The sequence below is a fragment of the Rhinolophus ferrumequinum genome, chromosome 26 (genome assembly GCF_004115265.2).
Source record: "Rhinolophus ferrumequinum isolate MPI-CBG mRhiFer1 chromosome 26, mRhiFer1_v1.p, whole genome shotgun sequence".
Lineage (NCBI taxonomy): Eukaryota > Metazoa > Chordata > Mammalia > Chiroptera > Rhinolophidae > Rhinolophus > Rhinolophus ferrumequinum.
Genome location: NC_046309.1, coordinates 25,503,065 through 25,521,671, shown reverse-complemented (window position 1 = coordinate 25,521,671; position 18,607 = coordinate 25,503,065). Strand labels below are relative to the sequence as shown.

Below are 18,607 nucleotides of genomic sequence, written 5' to 3'. Positions count from 1 at the left end.
TTTTGCTAAGATAATTCTGGTGACTGCCAGGCAGCCTAAGGTTAATTTCAGTTAGTTCTCAAAATTTATCTTAAACCAAGTTTCTTTTTATAAAAGCAGCCCCCAAATTGTGTTACTTTAGAATGAGCTGGAAACTCAGTTATAGGAATGGTCATCAGGTCTTAGATATGGATAAAAAAAATGTATGTTTATGTATTTTTAAAATTAGATGAAAAAAATTATTTTTTAATTTCCTGCAATTTTTTTTGTATTGTATTTACAGATAGTGAAATTCTGTTTATTTGTAATTTTAGTGTGGTATTTTAATATTTTCAAACTACTGAAAATGCAGAGTGTATTAAGAGATGGAGTGTATTTTCCTTTTTACTAAATCTTCTGTAGCCCCTTCCTTTCCACCCTCATTTACCTGTTCCATTGCCCTGGCCGAAGTCTTTCAGCCATCTGGCAGTAGTGATCTCCTGAAGCTGGCCCTTTCCTGCTGAACTGATTGTTAAATGTTTAGGAAATTTGTAAGCTGGTTGTTAAGCACAACTGGTGTTCAAAATTAAATAATTTAAACTTACAGTTAAATGATATTAAAACAAAGGTTATTAAAAACTTAAAAGTTATCACTACCTAATTACATCTTACCATTATCTATGCTATCGAGGTTATGTTCATTGTATCTCGATGGTAAACATTCTATATTATGATCTGCAACTGTATATCTCTCCCCAACTCTGTGTTCAGTGACTTCACATTTGGTAGCTTGAAATTGATCACAATGGGAGTATTTATACCAGAGAAATTGGCAAATAACATAAATCACTTTTTTTCTTTTTGTTTTCCCCGGAGAAGAGATGGTTAAAATTTGCCAGCACACCACACCACTGCCTGCACTCTGCCAGCTCTTGGTCTTCCTGTTTCTAAGCTCTCCTCCCAGCTGTGTGTGTAGACAACCCACCATGCTTAATTTTCCTAAGTAGGGAAAGCTGAGCATAGTACAGGAAGGAAGGAAGGCAGAAAAATGTGGTTAAAAATCTGTAGTTTTTGTCTTTAGTCACAGACAAAAGTTTAGCTTCTCTGAGCCTCCATTTTTTTTATCCTTAAAGTGGACAATATTCCCTTTTTGTTCTACCTACCTAACAATATTTTCAAATTAAAGTCACAGTGTGCTAATGTTTGTGAAAGATCTTTGAAAAGGGCTATATATATGCATAAATTTTTTTAGTAGTAAACACTTGCTTTACCTTTTCACTTCTTGATTTAAATTTACAAAGGCTTATAACCAACAGGATGAAGTTTATATCTTAAATTACTGTCCCCAATTTTTCACAGCCTAACTGCCACCTATATTTCCAAGTTTACTTCCAGTGCTTATGAGTATGTTGGATATGGGAATGGCGCTAGGTGGGTGTGACATCACTTTCTTAGACAAATGTCCACTGCAGATACTGTATTAGCATGGTGCTTCTTTAGCTGCTGTATTCTGACTGTTCCCAACTATTTTTGTTCCTGTTCTCCAGAAAAAATTATCAATGGATCAGACTAGTCCATAAAGATAAAACTTAATTACCACCCTTTGTTAAAGGCTCTTGTTAAATGCAAGTTAATGGAAAAAAGGGACATATTAAACTGTTGTCACTTATTGCTATCTTAGGAAGAAATAGTTGATGAAATTACTTAGCCTTCGCGTTGGGCCTTAATTCAGTTATTTTTTAAGGAAGGACAAGTTGTAGAGACATCAGGAACATAGGGCAGGGGCCAACTGAAGTAGTTGGAGGTCAAAGAAGTGTAAACAAGAAACTGGACCCTTTTGATTTTTGGTGGCTAACATGTGTTTTGATACATTACCAAAGTCTCAATGTCACCAAATTTAGACATCTCTGAATAAAAGAAAGAGGCTAAGGGAAAGTGAATATATGTTTGGGAATCACTACTTCCAACTTCAATTCCTTTCTTCAATAAATGAAATTATACCCAAGAAAGGTCTCATTTGCTCAAATTTCATTTAGAAATTTCTCTTTGTACATGGTTTCTTTGTTTCATAGTTCTCCTCCTCCTTTTTCCTCCTCTTCCTTTTCCTTCTTCTTTTTACATTTTCATATCTCTGTGATGATTATTCTGCATTATACATAATAGAAACAGAGTACTTGAAAATAACTGGAGTATCCTGCCTGTTTGTTTATCATACCAGCTTCACTGGTTTCCATCATAAATTGTATATTAGATGTGTAGAGGGCGGATGTATATAACTGCTGTGGGGTGAGGAGACAAGACATAAAAAAGTTATGATCCCTACCCTCAAGTAATGATTCAGACGTGATAATTCAGTTAACAAATTGATACAAACTACTCAATAACCCTCCAGATATATTCACTTCATTCAACAAATAACTCCTTGCTGAGTCTCATGTGCAACAGCAGCACAATTGTGTAAGGGTCCTGACTGAGAGTCTACTTATCATTCACAGATCATTTTATATTGGACGTGGTAGTGACTGGACTAGAGCAATTATCAAAAACTATACACTGCTAGTATCTGGTTGTTATGGGGAAGTTTATTTTTGAAGAATGTTTTTAATATAGAATATTTAGCAGTTTGTTTGTTTTTTTCTACGAAGGATTCTCCCATCATTCTCAATCCTTTCTGACAAAGCACATTAGTTCAGAGGTTCTGGTGTTTGATACAGATGTGTCCTGTAAGATATGAAGCGCTGATAAATACAAGTTGACTCAAGTTATTTTCATATTTATGCATCCACCCTTCTCCATGTGTCAGAAGATTTGAAATGGTATCTGATTCCAAATCTATATTGGAGACCAAATCAAGTAAATATTTCTGTCTGTCCTTCTTCTGTTTATTTTAGCTGGACCATACCAATTTTGAAGAAAGGGTACAGGCAGCGCCTGGAGTTGTCGGACATATACCAAATCTCTTCCGCTGATTCTGCTGACAATCTCTCAGAAAAATTGGAAAGGTATGTTCGTGTACGTTGTGTATTAGTTGGAGAGAGAAACTAATATTATTAATTACTTAGAGAATAGAAAACTGACATATTAGAGGGCTTAATTCTTTTTTTTTTTAAATTTTATTGGGGAATATCGGGGAACAGTATGTTTCTCCAGGGCCCATCAGCTCCAAGTTGTTGTCCCTTCAATCTAGTTGTGGACGGCGCAGCTCAACTCCAAGTCCAGTCGCTGTTTTCAATCTTTAGTTGCAGGGGGCTCAGCCCACCATCCCATGCAGGAATAGAACTGGCAACCTTGTTGTTGAGAGCTTGCTCTCCAACCAACTGAGCCATCCGGCCGCCCCATAGAGGGCTTAATTCTTAAAATAGCATATTTAAAATAGGAGCATCTTATTTTCTTGCTGAAGTCTTGATCAGTTAAGAATTAAACAATGAAAGGATGAAATAGAGAAAGCATTTTCCTGAAAAATGACTTTTTTCTGAGCAATATATATACGAATTTTGTCTTTAAAGAACATTAAATGAATTTTGTGAAGACTAAAATAATATCTATATGAAAAAATTATGTATATTTATTATGTATATTTGCCTCCAAAATCTTAATATTTCAACACAAATGTACATCCTGGGAAATCTTAAGCAAAAAAGCGTACAAATTCCATATTTTTGAGTACATATTGAATGATAGGCATAGTGTCTCTTCTCAGTCATTCTGGGAAGAAAGCATTATTATCTCCATCATATAGAAGAGCAAACTGAGGCTCGGAGAGTTGATGTAATTTGCCAGCTAATGACCGACAGAACCATGATTCCAACCCAAGGTCTGCACTCCCAGCCTCTCCAGGAACAGTGTTTCCCATTGTAAAGAAGTCCCCTTTTCTAACAGTAGTGGTTAGAACGCTTTTGATTGCCAGTGACAGAAACCTAATGGCTAGTTTAAGTAAATACACACAAATAATTGGCTCATGTGTTCTAAGTGTGTGAAGGCCTAGGTGGAGAACTGACCTTAGGGATAGGGACTCAATGGAACCAGGGAGTCAAATACCACCTGGTGGCATTTGCCTTGTGCTGTCATCATTCTCAGATGAGCTTGCTCCATGCAGCGGATCCTCAGATCTCTTAGCTCATAACGTGATAAACCACAGAGGGCAGAGCCCTTTTTGCTTGGCCAAATGTGAAAAATGCCAGAGACTCCTGAGTCACATGCTCACTCCTGAACCAACCAGAGTTTATGAATGAGCTAGACGGGGTCTTGTACCAGCAGCACAGAGCCTGATACCAGATATAACGGAGAGAGAAGAGGGAGTTGGCCAAAAAATAATAATAAAAAATAATCAGTAACCACTAAAGTACCAAAAAAAAAATTGAGTAGACTTGTGATTTATTTTTATTAAAGTTATTACATTTTTTTTTGACATTTTCGAGGCAAAATAAGCTATTCAAACTTATTTTTCTTGATTTTAATCAAAGAATTAGGCTAGTAGGAATGGCAAATTCACACTTCCAAGATCAAGGACCAATTCCTATATGTCTGGTAACTTCTTCTCTTGGGCTACAAGTTGTTCAAGTCCTACTCGTTCAAAAAAAAAAAAAAATCCACAAACTTGCCTTCCCCTCAGATCACTACCCCATTATTTTTTTTCTTTTATTTCATAGCTAATATTTCTCTGCTCTCCGGGTCTCTTCACTTCTTCCCCTTTTATATACATCTCAGCTCCCTAAAATATTGTGTCCATGTCTACTGTGTTCCTAAAACCACATTAATCAAGGTCACTGGAGGCCTCTTCAGTATCACATATAATGACGTCTTCGTATGTGACTTCAGTATTGACTACTTCTTCCCACCTTGAAACCATTTCTTTGGCTTTCTCATCTGACTCTTCATTTGAAGGAGAGGCTGAATTTGCCTTCATATTCAGCTTATTACCTTATTGTAAGTCACTAAATGATATGGCTAGGAGGCAAGCTATGTGTGTGTGAGTGAAAGAGGGTAGGGAGGTAGACAGATGGGATGGGTAATTAGTCATTATAGATAGTAAGCTTCTGGGGTAGCCAGTGTTCACACACAGAGACTGCCACGCTTACCCTTAAATCTCAGTTGTGTGTTCTTTCTTTGAAGTAACTTAGAACCACCTCTAATAATAGTAGATTGATAGTGATGGGAATAGTGATTGATCAGATGCAAAGCCTTTATCTAGTTCTTTATCTAGTTCTTGCCTGTGGTTCATGAAATTTTTCATCTCTGTGCAGTTTAAAAATGAAGATGAAGGTAACATTTAGAGATATATTTTATCCTCTATCTTGGAAAGTGAAAGGGGGGTTTTACCAATAGAAAGTAGTGGCAATAACTTGAAATACATATAATCAGCTGATAAACTTATAGTATTTAAAAGAAAGCAAAACATTTATTTATGTATCAACCATTTTCAAACTATTTAATTTATATTCCTGCTAGAAAATACAGAATTTGATTCTGTTCTAATCCTTCAAAGTCTTATTCCAATAAATGACTTTAGTAGCTGAAAATTAAGTTTGATGATATTTGTTTCAAACTTGCACATTTAAAGACAAAGTCTAAAATAAAATGTTTTTCTAATGTTAAACCACAGAAAAATCTATCTGACTTTTTATCTTGGTTTTGATTTGATGGTTAAATTATGTAAATCTGCTACAATTCTAAACAGGTAAAAATCAAAAAGTGAAGGAAAAAAATGAAATATTTGTTTATTTTTCACCTTGTTCAAGCATAGCAATGTGTATTTGTAAGAGTCATACTTTATTTGTCCACATTTTGCCTTGCTTTTAAGAAGCCCAGAACCTTTCTTTAACAAATATAACGTGGCCTCTTGATGAGGTCAACTCCCTGAAAATTGATATGTGGCGGAGCATTGAATTCTGCCAAATGTCTGACTGAGCTGTGTTGGAAGGTCTCCACAAATTTTCATCTCTTTAGTCACTTGGTCAGTCTCCCTGGATGTACTTGTATGAATAAAACTAGGTTAAGGGAAATGGAACAATTCAAATATTTGCGCAATCACCTTATTGTTCCCACTTTTTATTCTTTTGCAGAGAATGGGACAGAGAGCTGGCATCCAAGAAAAATCCAAAACTCATTAATGCCCTTCAGCGATGCTTTTTCTGGAGATTTACGTTCTATGGAATCTTACTATATTTAGGGGTAAGGATCTTATTTGTAAATTTATTATGGATAAAATAATATTAGGTCAAACTAAACCAATTACATATATGAATGTTTGTAATATTTTGAAATTATATCTGCCTGCTGAATTGTGTCGGGAAAAAATGGCAACATTTTAAGATTTGGCAGTGAAGTACTCTTGCAATATGTTTTCTTTGTCTCCTACATCTTCATCAGTGTGAAGAGGGCACCATGCCAGAAAACCCCAGGCTTTGTGGTATTTAAGTGCAGTCCGGAATATTCCTGAGCTGCTGTCCAATGTGACTCTGACCCGTTATTTTTTACATCCGCAGAGCCTCACTTTGAATTCTGGTTCTAACCTGTAGCAAATTGAAAACTTACTTAGTTTTCTGGAGGAGGTTGTGCACAATATCTGCTTTCGGATGCGAGGAACCATCTGCATGCACTTGTATTCATACTGGGCTTCTTGCTTCAGAGAGTTTGCCGTGCTCCAGTGTGTCCCAGTGAGATGCCATACAAGTTGCCTTGTTTTAAGAATTTGTAGTTCAAACACACCAAGAAAAATCATTTAAAAATTATCTTGATAAAGATGACTACATTTAGGTCCAGAATGTTTTATGGTGCTCCTGATAATCTCCTGGAAAAATTCTGACTTTTGAAATTTATCTATCTATCTATCTATCTATCTATCTATCTATCTATCTATCTATCTATCTATCTGTCTATCTATTCCTGTAGAAATCTGCAACAGTTTGGGGGTGAAAATATTTTGTTCATAAATATGAATAAGGTAACTGAAGAATTAATTGTCTTTTAAGATATCTTTGAGGTGATTTTTCTCAATGCGATCACTCAGAGCTTTGGGAAACAATTTTACCCATAGTTATTGCCTCTATTTGACCTAATTTTTTAAAATATGTTTTGTTGGTTGCTTTAATGACTATATTCTATACACTTGAATTAGTATGTAGAAGTACAATTCACTCTGGTTGTATCATATGAGAATGTCGCATTCTCAGTAAATCATTTTGGATTGAAGTAAATGATACTTCAGACAAGTTTTACATCATGACTAGATTGTGGTGCAACTAAACATTTTCCCTAGTTATGTTCTCTATCACATGCTGCTTTCATTGATTAACATAAGCACAACTGAACAGAAGAAACTGGAAGAGAGGCCTAATTATCAAGCCCCTTTATTCTCTGCCTGGGTTGTGAAATAATTTATCCACCAGCTTAGAAGTGTCATGTGAACAAAAACAGTCACTAAACGTGAAAGTTTAGATGATGCACAAACATATTTATTGAAGTTGTATTTTGGCCTGGTGTACACAGACCCCAAAATAAGAATGGTATAGTTTAATATTTATTATATCTAATTTTTTACAAGCTTAGCATTAAGACTTTTATGCAGATTATTTTCCTTAATTCTCCTAATAACTCCATGGAGCAGACATTATTATCTCTAATTTACAGAAAAGGAAACTGAGAATCAGGGAAATTAAATGACTTCCCAAAGTCATGCATGTGGTAAATACAAGTGACAGCCAAGTCTCTATAGCCCCACGCCTAGGACCCTTCTACTACATCAGATTGTAATTGCTACATAACTGTGTTTATAATGATTGTATTTAGGTACTCAACAGAACGGTGACTCTATTAAAAAGTCTTAGGTCTGCTGAGTTTCTTTGTAACTTCTCAGGAGACATAGGTGATCTGAAGCTTGAAAGTTGACTTCTTTTTAGGTCATCTCAGGGGCAAATCTGAAGAAAGTTCACAGCAGAAAGCAGGATGGGGAACCTACTAGAATCTTCTCACTTATACTCAGGGAAGGAACTGTGAAATCCACCGAATAGCTGGTAGTGCTGAGGGTCCAACTTGTAAACAAAATTAAGGAATAGAAGAATGGAGTAGGTGCAGAGGACATATTCTTAGACTTCTCAAGTTTAAAAATATCTTGGCAAAAGGAATTTTAAATCCTTTCATGGTGTATGGATTACTCATGGGTGGGAGTGAGGGGAGGGATGCCCCCAAGCTAACCTGAGCCCTGGGCTACAGGTCTAGACCTGGTAGCATCTTTGAAGGGCAGTTTATTTCTACCAGCTCAGCTTCTACTGATAAGCAACAGAAAAGTGGTGAGGAAAAGAACCCATGGCAAAGCAGCTGAAATGGCTATGTGAGAAGGCCTGGAGAGGAAAATGAACGCTGTCAATGCACAGATGTGGTGAGGCTGTGGCTTTCTCCTCCTGTCGCATGAGAAGGCCTCACAGAGGCCGCGCCATTTTAAATAGTGAAAATGTTGAAAACTGTGTCTGTAAGAATTTAGATAACCATTGTGCTGGTTAAGATGAGTGCTGCTTTTCAGTGCGTCTGTTCTTTTGGCTCTATTTTGCTGTTGTTGCTCATAGAAGGAAAAGAAGGAGAAAAAATTTAGCCACTATAATAAGACCGCTGTCCTTTTAAACAACTTACAGTAATGCCTCAGTATTTTCTGGGCATTCCTTCTTTCCTTTGTGTGGGTCATCTTAATAATTGGTAAGTTTCATGAAATGAGCAGCAATTCTTGACATTGCTATAACCCTACTCTTGGTAAAAGGTGGACATACTTTCAAAATGTCCTGTACTTTCGTCGTCCCTCCAAATCAGGAAATTTTGGTATAAAGAATATTTGACTGATTTCAGCACTGACCGAAAAAGTACTGTAAAATTTGCTATTGACTCTGAACGGTTAAGAAAAAAGGAAATGTCTTCATGAAGGAGCTTGTTTCTCTGCAATACTGACATGATTTTAAATCATATTAACTACGGCCTCTCATCATCAACTATGTACGTACTTGTTTCTTCTCCATTTGACTCAGCAGCCGTTGTCTTTCACATTGAAGACTCCAGCATAGAAGAAAAACTGGCTTTTGAAAAACTGTGTGAGTCAATTAAGGCTAGACAGGGGAAAGCCATGTGGAGGGAGGTCTGTAAGATTACTGAGACAATACGTTATCACAGTGCACTTACAAGGAATTCACAAGCATTCCTCAAAAACATTCTTGATTTTTAGGTAGCTCTGGGCATATTTCCATCATCAAATTGAGCTACATGTCAGTGCAACTTCAGTCAAACTACTTTTATTCATTAAACCCCAAGAAGTTTAAGGCCATAAAGGAAAAATCCAAGTAATCATGCTACTAGAGTTCAAGTCCCACAGTCTGTATTGCAAAGGAAGATCTTTGCCCCTTAAGTGTTGGCAGAGGCGTTGGGTAGGTGTTTGAATTACTGCATGCTGCTAAAGCAGGGAGCGTGTTTGGGGGGTTCTGCACACAGGTCGGTCATCTCCAGCTTAGGGATTTGGACTTACTTTTGTCTTTTTCACCTGAGGACATCTACCACTAACAAATCTTCTAGATGCCTGTCAGGTAGGATTCCTTTCTCAGCTTCGTCTGCTGTCCCCACTTTCCGCCATATCTAGCTGCTTCTCTAACCTCAGCCGTGACTTGCGTGCTACGCTCCCTACACTCATTGTATATCCCGAATAGTTCTACCTCCTACGGCCACCCCATCTCTGACACACATGCTGCCATCACTTGTGTTACGCACAGCATGCTACACTGTCCGCCAGTTCCTATGACACGCAGATTTGGGAATTCAGGGGTTTAGCTTTCTTGGAAACATAAGGACGTTTTACTTCAATCTTTAGAGAAACCGGTGGCTCCACCCTGGGCCGTATGATTTAATTGGTCTGGAATGGGCGCTGGGATAATAAGTTGTATTCTTAAAAAGTTCCCCAAGTGATGCTGATTCAGGGTGACACTCACCAATGTTACTGCTGAATGCATTTGACTTTTGCTAGAATCTAAGGTGAGGGGGTGATACACATAGAGAGAACGTTTTAGTTTGATTTTTTTTCTAAATGATAGTACTTAACATTTAGTAATAATATCTTAATAATGAAAATATTTTTAAAAGAAAGATGAATATGAACTATTTTAATGACAAAGGGCAGTGTTTCTCAAAGTTTTATATGAATACCAGTGCCACTCCTCATCTAGCTAAAATGGAGGCTCTGATTCAGAAGGTTTTGGGGGGGACCATGAAATTCTCCTTTCTATAATCCCCCAGATAAAGATGCTGTTTTCATTGGCACCACACTTTGACTAGCAGGGCTGTACAGAGTTGTGGAGGAAGGGAAAACCAGGTTAGGAGAAAAGTATAGTTGTGAAAAGACAAGTAGGCAGATCTTGGCCAAAGAGCCCCTGAATAAAAGTGACAGGAACCCCACTGAGACTAAACGTTGGCTAAGGGTTTGTGGGAAGTTCCACAGTTAACTGTTGACTTTCTGTGTCTTTCTCCCAAACCCCCTCTGAAGACTCCACTGGAAAGTAGCAGGATGCATGAAATAGAGCTCAGAGGGCCTCTGTTTCTCTTCCAAGTCCGCAGCAGGGCGGGTATTCCATTCCTCCCTCCTGGAGAAACGTTGTTATACAGGCTGCTTAGGGTTTGACAGCGCTATTTGAACAGAAAGGTGATCCAAGAGCATTGAGCATGACATGTGCTTTTGAAGGCTAGCCTGGGAACCCAACACCATGTTCAGTAGAATATTGTAAGTACAGCGAAGTGCCTCTCCTGTTCTTCCATGTGACATTGCAAAACACAGTTGACTTGTAAATCAGGAATTGTCTGTGGTCATGTAAGTACGACTTCAACAGGGCATAAGGAAGTCCAGTTCTCTGATTCCTGCCAGGAACATGGTGCATCTTCAGTTCTTGAAGATCACCAGTATCCAGTTGTGAGTAATGAATACAATGCGGTGAAATAAAGGAAAACACATGTGATGCAATCCTCAAGTAAGGATTTTTTCAAAGGTGGGCATTTTTTTCTTAACTTCGGGGGTTTGATCATGCTTTGATGCCATGGCCTGTTTTATGATCTTTGGGCAAATCAAAGAACTTGTCTGGACCTCAGTTTCCTTAACTGTACAATTCAAGGAGCACTGAAGTGTACAGTCTATAATTCTTCCACCTTTTAAATGGTGTGTCTATGATATGGGGCATAGAGAACTGGTATTTATCTTAAGCTACAGTGATAGTAACTTACAACTTGATTTGTTAGGTTGATATTGAACTAATCACAGTGCTTGAATTAATGATCAACTGAGAGAGAACTAGGTCATGCTATAACATTTTCTTCTTGATTTGGGCTTACGAATAAGAAGGGGACTTTGGAATCAAACTGTCTGGTTCAAATCCCAGTTTTTTGTTTTGTTTTGTTTTGTTTTTTGATTTTGACATATTTTATTCAAATACCAGTCTGATCACACATGGTCCAAGAACATTCGAATAATAAACCCAAAAGAAACAGATGTGAACGATTGGTCTTCACACATTATAGCCAATGATGCCACATTTTCCTATGATCTCACCGACATAAAGCCACATCCACACCTCAGTGGCCACTAAACCATTCAGCAGAGCTTCCTTAACTGTGAGCTGTTTGAAGCTACCAGTTTGAGCACTATTGACTATTTTTTTCAAGCTCTGAATAGCTGTAGGGATCTCAGCAGGGGTTGGAGGAACCAGCTCAACCTTGGCATAGTGCCAAAATGTGGCCAATCGAGGCTTCGAGTAAGTCATAGCAGCGTTTAGCAGTGCCAGGGCCTTCTCTGCAAGATTACGGACAAACTGGGCCATGGTTCTAGGATGGAAAGTCAAAATCCCAGTTTTACAACTTACTTGCTGAGCGACACTGGGCAAATTATTTCAACTCTCTTTGTCTCAGTTTCTTTAGTTGTAAAGTGGAGATAAGAGCACATATTTCATGGAGTTACTGTGAGAATTAAACAAGTTAAGCAGGTAGAATAGATGCTGCTGGTACACAGCGTTTCACAAATATTAGCTGTTACTAGATTTTTAAGTAGAATCTCTACCTACCTGCATAAATACTCATATTTGCATTGACTTATTTCTCTATAAATGCTATCTGCAAGTCTTAAAGTAGCAATTTGATTTTTACAGGGCACAGGAAGATATTTTGCTAATGTTTAAAAAATGATATTTACATTCTAAGTATTACTTAAGAAATTAAAATTAATATTTTAACACATCTTTCATTATTGCATTTTTCTGGATTAAACCTGCTATTGTTGCAAGTCTTGTGACACATGAAGAATATAGCTTAGATTTCTAGTGAAGATGTTGCTAGTGATAGTGAATGAATCAATAAACACTAAAAGAAAAATACCAAATGCAACACATTTTAAATTAGGCATGGAATCTAAAATGATTCAAAGACGGACAGGTATTATACTATTGTGGTACACATACGTTTTTGTAAAAACTACAAACAATTTTGGCAATGAATAGGTTTTATTTTCTATGCTGAATATGGAAAAAATTTTTCCTTTAGCAATTAGTATAAAGTGAAAAATTACCACCAGACTCTACTGTATCAAGATAAGCAAAAGTTGACAATCTTGTTTACCCAAAGCAGAGTCTTAAGCCTTTGCTTTGGCATATAAGCCAGTACTCTTTGTCTCTTCTAAATTCTGGGTGTAAACCTGTATGTGTGTTTACTTGTTTTCCATTATTTTGTGCTCATATTTTCTTTTAATCATTTATTAAGTTATATGCAATCTATTCAAAATTTTTGTCGTTCTTTTAAGTGTTTTTTTATGATTATGAAAACAATCAGATAATTACTAATAAATTTGGTTTTCATCCTTTTAGTAATTTTTTTCCCATGGGAAAACGTACTGAATAAAGGGAGGTGTATTATTACTTTACACAATGTGTTATAAATCTGCTTCTCTCAATGTATGGCGAGTGCCTTTTCATGTCATTAGATGTTTTTCTACGTCATCATTTTAATGTGTAATGAATCATGTGGCTATACCATAATTTATCAGTTCCTCATCGTTGAATATTTAAATTCCCTCCAATTTTTCACTATTGCAAACAGTCCCGCAAGGAACATCCTTTTAAAAGCTAAATTTTAGTGGATTTTCTAATTGCCTTCCAGAAAAGATATAACGTACTTTCTTGATACTAAAGTATGAAAATTCAGTCCTCACCAACAATAGGTATTATCGTTTTTTAAATGTTTCCAAATTGCTTAGTGGAAAAGTGCATGATTTTCACTTGCTGTACTTTCAGTTCCTACTGAGTTTAAACAGTTTTTATATATTAATTATGCATTTATTTTGTGTGTGTGTGTGTGTTACCTTTTCATGTTTATTGTCTATTTTTATTTTGGTGTCTTTGTCTTTGTCTTATTGATATATAAGAAAATAGTTTCCCCAGCTAGTTTCTAGTGAGCCTTTATTTTTTAACAATCAGAAATTTTAATTTTATAAAATTTTCTGCTAAATCTATGCACATTTTTCTTTGTTTTCTGCTGTTGGCGTCAAACATTTTTAAAAGCCTGCATAGCCAAATATTGTATAAGCACATATCAATGTTTTTATTCTTTTATCTTTTACATATAAATATCTCATCCATTTTGAATTTATTTTGGTGTATGTGTGAGATAGAAATATAATTTAAAAAAATAAGTATCCATAATTTATTGCATAATCCAGCCTTTATCTGCTGAATTAAAATGCTATATTTTATTATATATTAAATTATTGCGTGTACTTGAACCTATTTCCGGACTTTCCAGATACATCAGTCAATGTCTTTGTCATGCTATATACTATTATAGGTCTATAATATGATTTTATATCCATAATGTAAACCCTCTCGGACATTATTCTTATTCCTCAAATGTTTTTCATTAGTCTGTCATTTTGTTCCCAAATGAAATTTAGAACCATTGAACCATTTTATCTATTCAACAAATATATGCTGAGTGGATATTTTGTGCTAGATATTGTGCTTGGTGTTGGGATTGTTGCAGGAACCAAGATAGATAGTTTCTGCTCTTGTGGTGCTAAAAGTTCGCTTCCAAAAAATCCACTTGGAATTCTGATGAGGATTGCTCTAACCTTATAAAATAACTTGGGGGAGAATATAAACTTTGCAATATTCAACTTTTCTTTTTAGAAAGTCTTGAAGTGCTTCACTTATTTGAGACTTTAAAAATATGTCTTACTAATATATTCTAATACACACACACACACACACACACACACACACACACACACAGAGGTTGCCAAAAATGTATACATATTTTAAGAAAGGAAAAAAAAACTATTAAAATTGTAATATTCAATATATACTGATAATAAAAGATGAATACAAATCATACATTTTTTGGCACCCTCGGTATATATTATTGGTATTTACAGTGCATCTTTTGTTATATTGTTGCTATAAATGGGATACTTATTTGATTATTAGACTTGGTATATAAGAATCTATCTTCTTAGTATAATTATTTTTTAAACCTCTACCTGTTAAACTCTTGACTCACTAAATTTGTTGTATAAACAATCACATATTATATTGATAATGATACTTTTACTTCTCCTTTCCAGTATTCATACCTCAGTGATTTTTCTTGTTGCATTGTAGTAGCAAAAAGTTTCAGAAAAATGTTCAATTGTACCAATAGCCAGTACTCCTATTGTATTTGTTCATCAGACTCTGAAGCTTCTGGAGTTTTATTAATTATAGTGCTGATTGTTGTTTTGAGGGAGAATTTTTTCTCAAGTTAATGGAATATCTTTGTAGTTGAGTTTATTTAGAACATTATCAGAAACAGATACTTAAGTTTTATCAGATTCCTTTACAGTTGTTACTGAGCTAAACAAGGTTCTTTTGTAGTCTGTTGGTATGCTACTGATTAATTTCTCAATATTAAGAAGTCTTAGCTTCTCAATATTTCTCAAATAATGTTTTAGTATTCCTGGGATAAAGACATAAAATTATTTGAAATGAATTGAGATGATATGATGATTTTACTGACTACACACAATAGAAAATAATGTAACCTTAAAAATTCTTCAACTAATCATTCTACTTGTATTAGAAACAAGTATGCTTTGGGTTTAGAAGTGTTACTTTTAAGGTAAAGTTCTCTTGGGATTATTTCATTTAATGTAATTCCAAGCCTAAACAAAGTTTTCTATTCCCACCTGAATTTTCTTTCATGATTTGAACCCAGCAGACTTCCTTATCTTTAGAAACATCTAGTGCCATCCTAGGTATGCAGGTGGAACAGAAATGGCTAACAGATTAGTCTCATCCACGGTGATTTTAAGCTCTGGTCTAGAGGATCCTATGAGACCAGATGTATTTCTCAGGAGGTATTTTCAGTCTTCCTAATTTTTCTCTGGGAGGCTGATCTAAATCGAGACTCAAGATAATTCCCACCAGGAATGCGATCACTTGTGCTTTTCTCTAACTTGACCCCCTGTACACAGATGGTTTTCTCTGAGTAGAAAACACCCACACATTTTTGGCAGAATGTGGACCAGGAGAATTGCTCCAGGAATCCTCAGCCTCTGCAGTGGGAGTCCCTAGGCTCAGGTCATATAATCAGAGATGTTAGCACTGGAGGGGACCTTCGGGATTAGCTTGCTTCACCACTCAGTTTGTAAGTGAGAATACGGTCTAAAGAAGGGAAATGACTACAGTGACATGGAGAGTGCTGGTAACATGCTGGGATAAGAACTTGGGTTTCCTGACTCTGAATTCAGCGTTCATTTCACTGTCATGCTGGCTTGAAAATTTGTATCCATCTTCTTCTATTAAATAAGTGAACCATTATGTGAATTACATCTTGATGTCTGATAAAATATAATAAAACATCTTATCAAATTTTCAAATAAATTTACATTCCTTCTCATTACATTTAAGCCTCTGTCCACTTGCACTATTTAATATAGTGCCAAAATGGGAAATTTTTTGTGTCACTGAAAATAATCTAAGCCATGGGGTACACACTGCTTCCACATACCAAGAGTATAGGACTGTGTTTCTCCCAGTAATTACAAGGATGATTTTTGTAAAGGACTGTACTTCGTAGATTAAGCGAGGTATCAGTTATCATTGTTTTCCCTCCCAAATAAAAAACAATCAGGTGATATCTGTAAATGGTTCCATTGTAAATATTAGAGAACATGCTTAAAACAGAGTAGGGAAAACTATGCGAGTGGGGGTTGGAGTGCTTGTTTTGTCCTTGAATATTAACAGCTCTGTGTTGTCGTGAGGTTTATGATGGTTTCATGTTCGCAGATGGTCCTATTACTGGAAATTTTCTCTACCAAAAATAAGCTGCATTTTTTTTTCCTATGAACATGTACCTTCCCCAATTACTACTACCAGTATTTTTGTGGAATAGCCTTTGTTGTTCATGGGATGAGTATGTCGTCTTTTGGTTGAGGCAAGATGACAACTAACTAATTCAGTAATGACAATATATAGAATAAGTGTCTGAATCAGATTAACACATATTTTATTTTGTTACAAATTGCTGCTGAATAACAATTCAGCAAATAGGTCTATTGGGATAGAAATGACAGGTTATTAAAAATAATATAATGGTGATACAGTGACAGGGAGTTTAGTTCAAATTACTCAACAGGAAAACAACTTATGTAAGCCTATACATTTCTAACTCTAAAAATTCTGTGTACAGCTCAATTGCTAAAATATTTCTTTTTCCTCAGAATGCTCTTTTTAGCATTTCATAGAGAGGAGTTAACTCCTTAGAAATATGTGATGTGGTTGGATATAAAACTGAAGGCAAGAAAGAAACAAGACAAACAAATAAAGAAACAAAAACTCATAGACAATAGTTTAGTGGTTGCCAGAGGATGAGGTAGGAGAGGGGTGGAAGAAGAGGGTAAAGGGGGTCAAATATATGGTGATGGAAGGAGAAGTGACTCTGGGTGGTGAGCACACAATGTGATATATAGATGATGTATTACAGAATTGTACACTTGAAACCCATGTAATATTGTTGACCATTGTTGCCTCAATAAACGTTAATTTAAAAAGCACAAATATATGTGTTTATCAGTGGTTCTATAGTCTATTATCTATTAGGAGAATATATATATGGGAGAGAGTTCTGAAAAAGGGAGAAATGTGTATGCTAATCATAATATAAGCACCTGAATTCGTGAGCACTGGTAGCCAGTCACAGTTTATACTCTTCCAGTTATTGTCTTACAAGAAATGATGTTTTATTGATATGCATGTACACATCTAGGCTCCTTAGTCTGCTTCATGGCCACACAAATACTTCCTACAAGGGTAACACATACAAATCTAATGCCCTTGAATGCAACTCAAGAGAGCATTTCAGTCAAGTGCAAACCCACTATTTATGGAAAAACAGAGCGAAGTAGATTTGGTATTGACATTTGTCTATGAAGAACAGCATAATATAGAAAAATTCTAGGATAAAATACTGATATAAACATAATTTTGAGGATGAAATATTGCCACTATTAAAACTATGAAAAATTATATTTATAGTGCAGATGTAATTTCAAATCCAAGATTTATCTTAACTGTACATTTTCCTAATTTAAGGAATTATGTATTTGGAAATAAAATCATCTAGAGAAACTTTGGACTGGATCTATGAAACTTAATAAAAACAACCAGCACAGAAAGTACAGAGACTGTAATAGTTTAGGAATGGAAACACCCATGTGCCCCAGCGTAGGGCAGAGGGGCAAATAACCTGATGTCATGTTGAACAGCACGTAGAATAAATGAGGCAGACATACAAGTATCAATGGGGCTAAATGTCAAAAACACAATCTTAAGTAAAAAAAGGTTGCAAAAAGCAGAGTATGATACCATTTGTTATAAAATTTAAAACCTGAAAATCAATTCTATATATATAGTCTAAGGATGGATACTTGTGTAGTAGAAGTACAAAGCATGCATAAAATGATACACACCAATAAACAGTAATTTCTGCACTTATTTATTTTTAAAAACACAAGTGCTGTACAGCAGATATGGAAAATTATTAACGTTGCTATATCTGTGTAGGAGGTTAGCAATTTTCTTTTCCACACCTGTGTGCTATAATTCTAACTAATATTAAAATATGGCTATGTGAGGATGAGAGAACTCTACTATGTCATGTATGATGGGTTTGTAAAACTTTTCTTAGGTTTGAAGCTTTCCTTATATTCAGAGCCTTGGTGTACACACTTAATTTGAAATAAAGCACTTAATATAAAGTCTAGATTGAACAGCTACATAAAACCTGTGGTCAACCAATGACAGCTCTATACAGGTCAGGATTCCTTGTGGAGATGAAGTTGATGTAAAACGGCATTTTCAGGCATTGGGCACTAAGGTTTAGAGAGGATATTGTAGAAAATAAGGGAAAAGCAAGTTAAGGGCTGAGGGCGAATAATACTGAGCAATACTGGAGGGGGGGCAGTCTGGCTTGAAAATATACGTTTGAAATGTAACAATTAGCACAACATCATTTCCTTGCACTGTTTAGTCTCAGATCCCCATTTCACAAAACCACCATAAAACGAAATGGAGGATTATGTGTTCTTCCCTTTTGAAGGCAATTTAGCAAGATGAGT

The 18,607-nt window shown here is 35.8% G+C and overlaps 2 protein-coding genes across 2 annotated transcripts in view; one reads left to right on the top strand and one right to left on the bottom strand.

Annotated features, from left to right (window-relative positions):
- CFTR (CF transmembrane conductance regulator) overlaps positions 1 to 18,607 on the top strand; it is a 157,618-nt gene that overhangs the window by 25,067 nt on the left and 113,944 nt on the right. Inside the window, exons 2-3 of the mRNA XM_033099296.1 lie at positions 2,850 to 2,960; positions 6,021 to 6,129. Coding sequence (XP_032955187.1) covers positions 2,850 to 2,960; positions 6,021 to 6,129 — 220 coding nt within the window. The remainder of the gene's footprint in view (positions 1 to 2,849; positions 2,961 to 6,020; positions 6,130 to 18,607) is intronic.
- Positions 11,380 to 11,802, bottom strand: LOC117018339 (ATP synthase subunit g, mitochondrial-like). The gene has a single exon (XM_033099295.1). It carries the CDS (start codon positions 11,787 to 11,789, stop codon positions 11,478 to 11,480), a length of 312 nt encoding a protein of 103 aa, XP_032955186.1. The 5' UTR covers positions 11,790 to 11,802; the 3' UTR covers positions 11,380 to 11,477.

Excerpts from the sequence above, each read along its gene's own strand:
- LOC117018339 (XM_033099295.1), bottom strand. The coding sequence starts at position 11,789 with ATGGCCCAGTTTGTCCGTAATCTTGCAGAGAAGGCCCTGGCACTGCTA.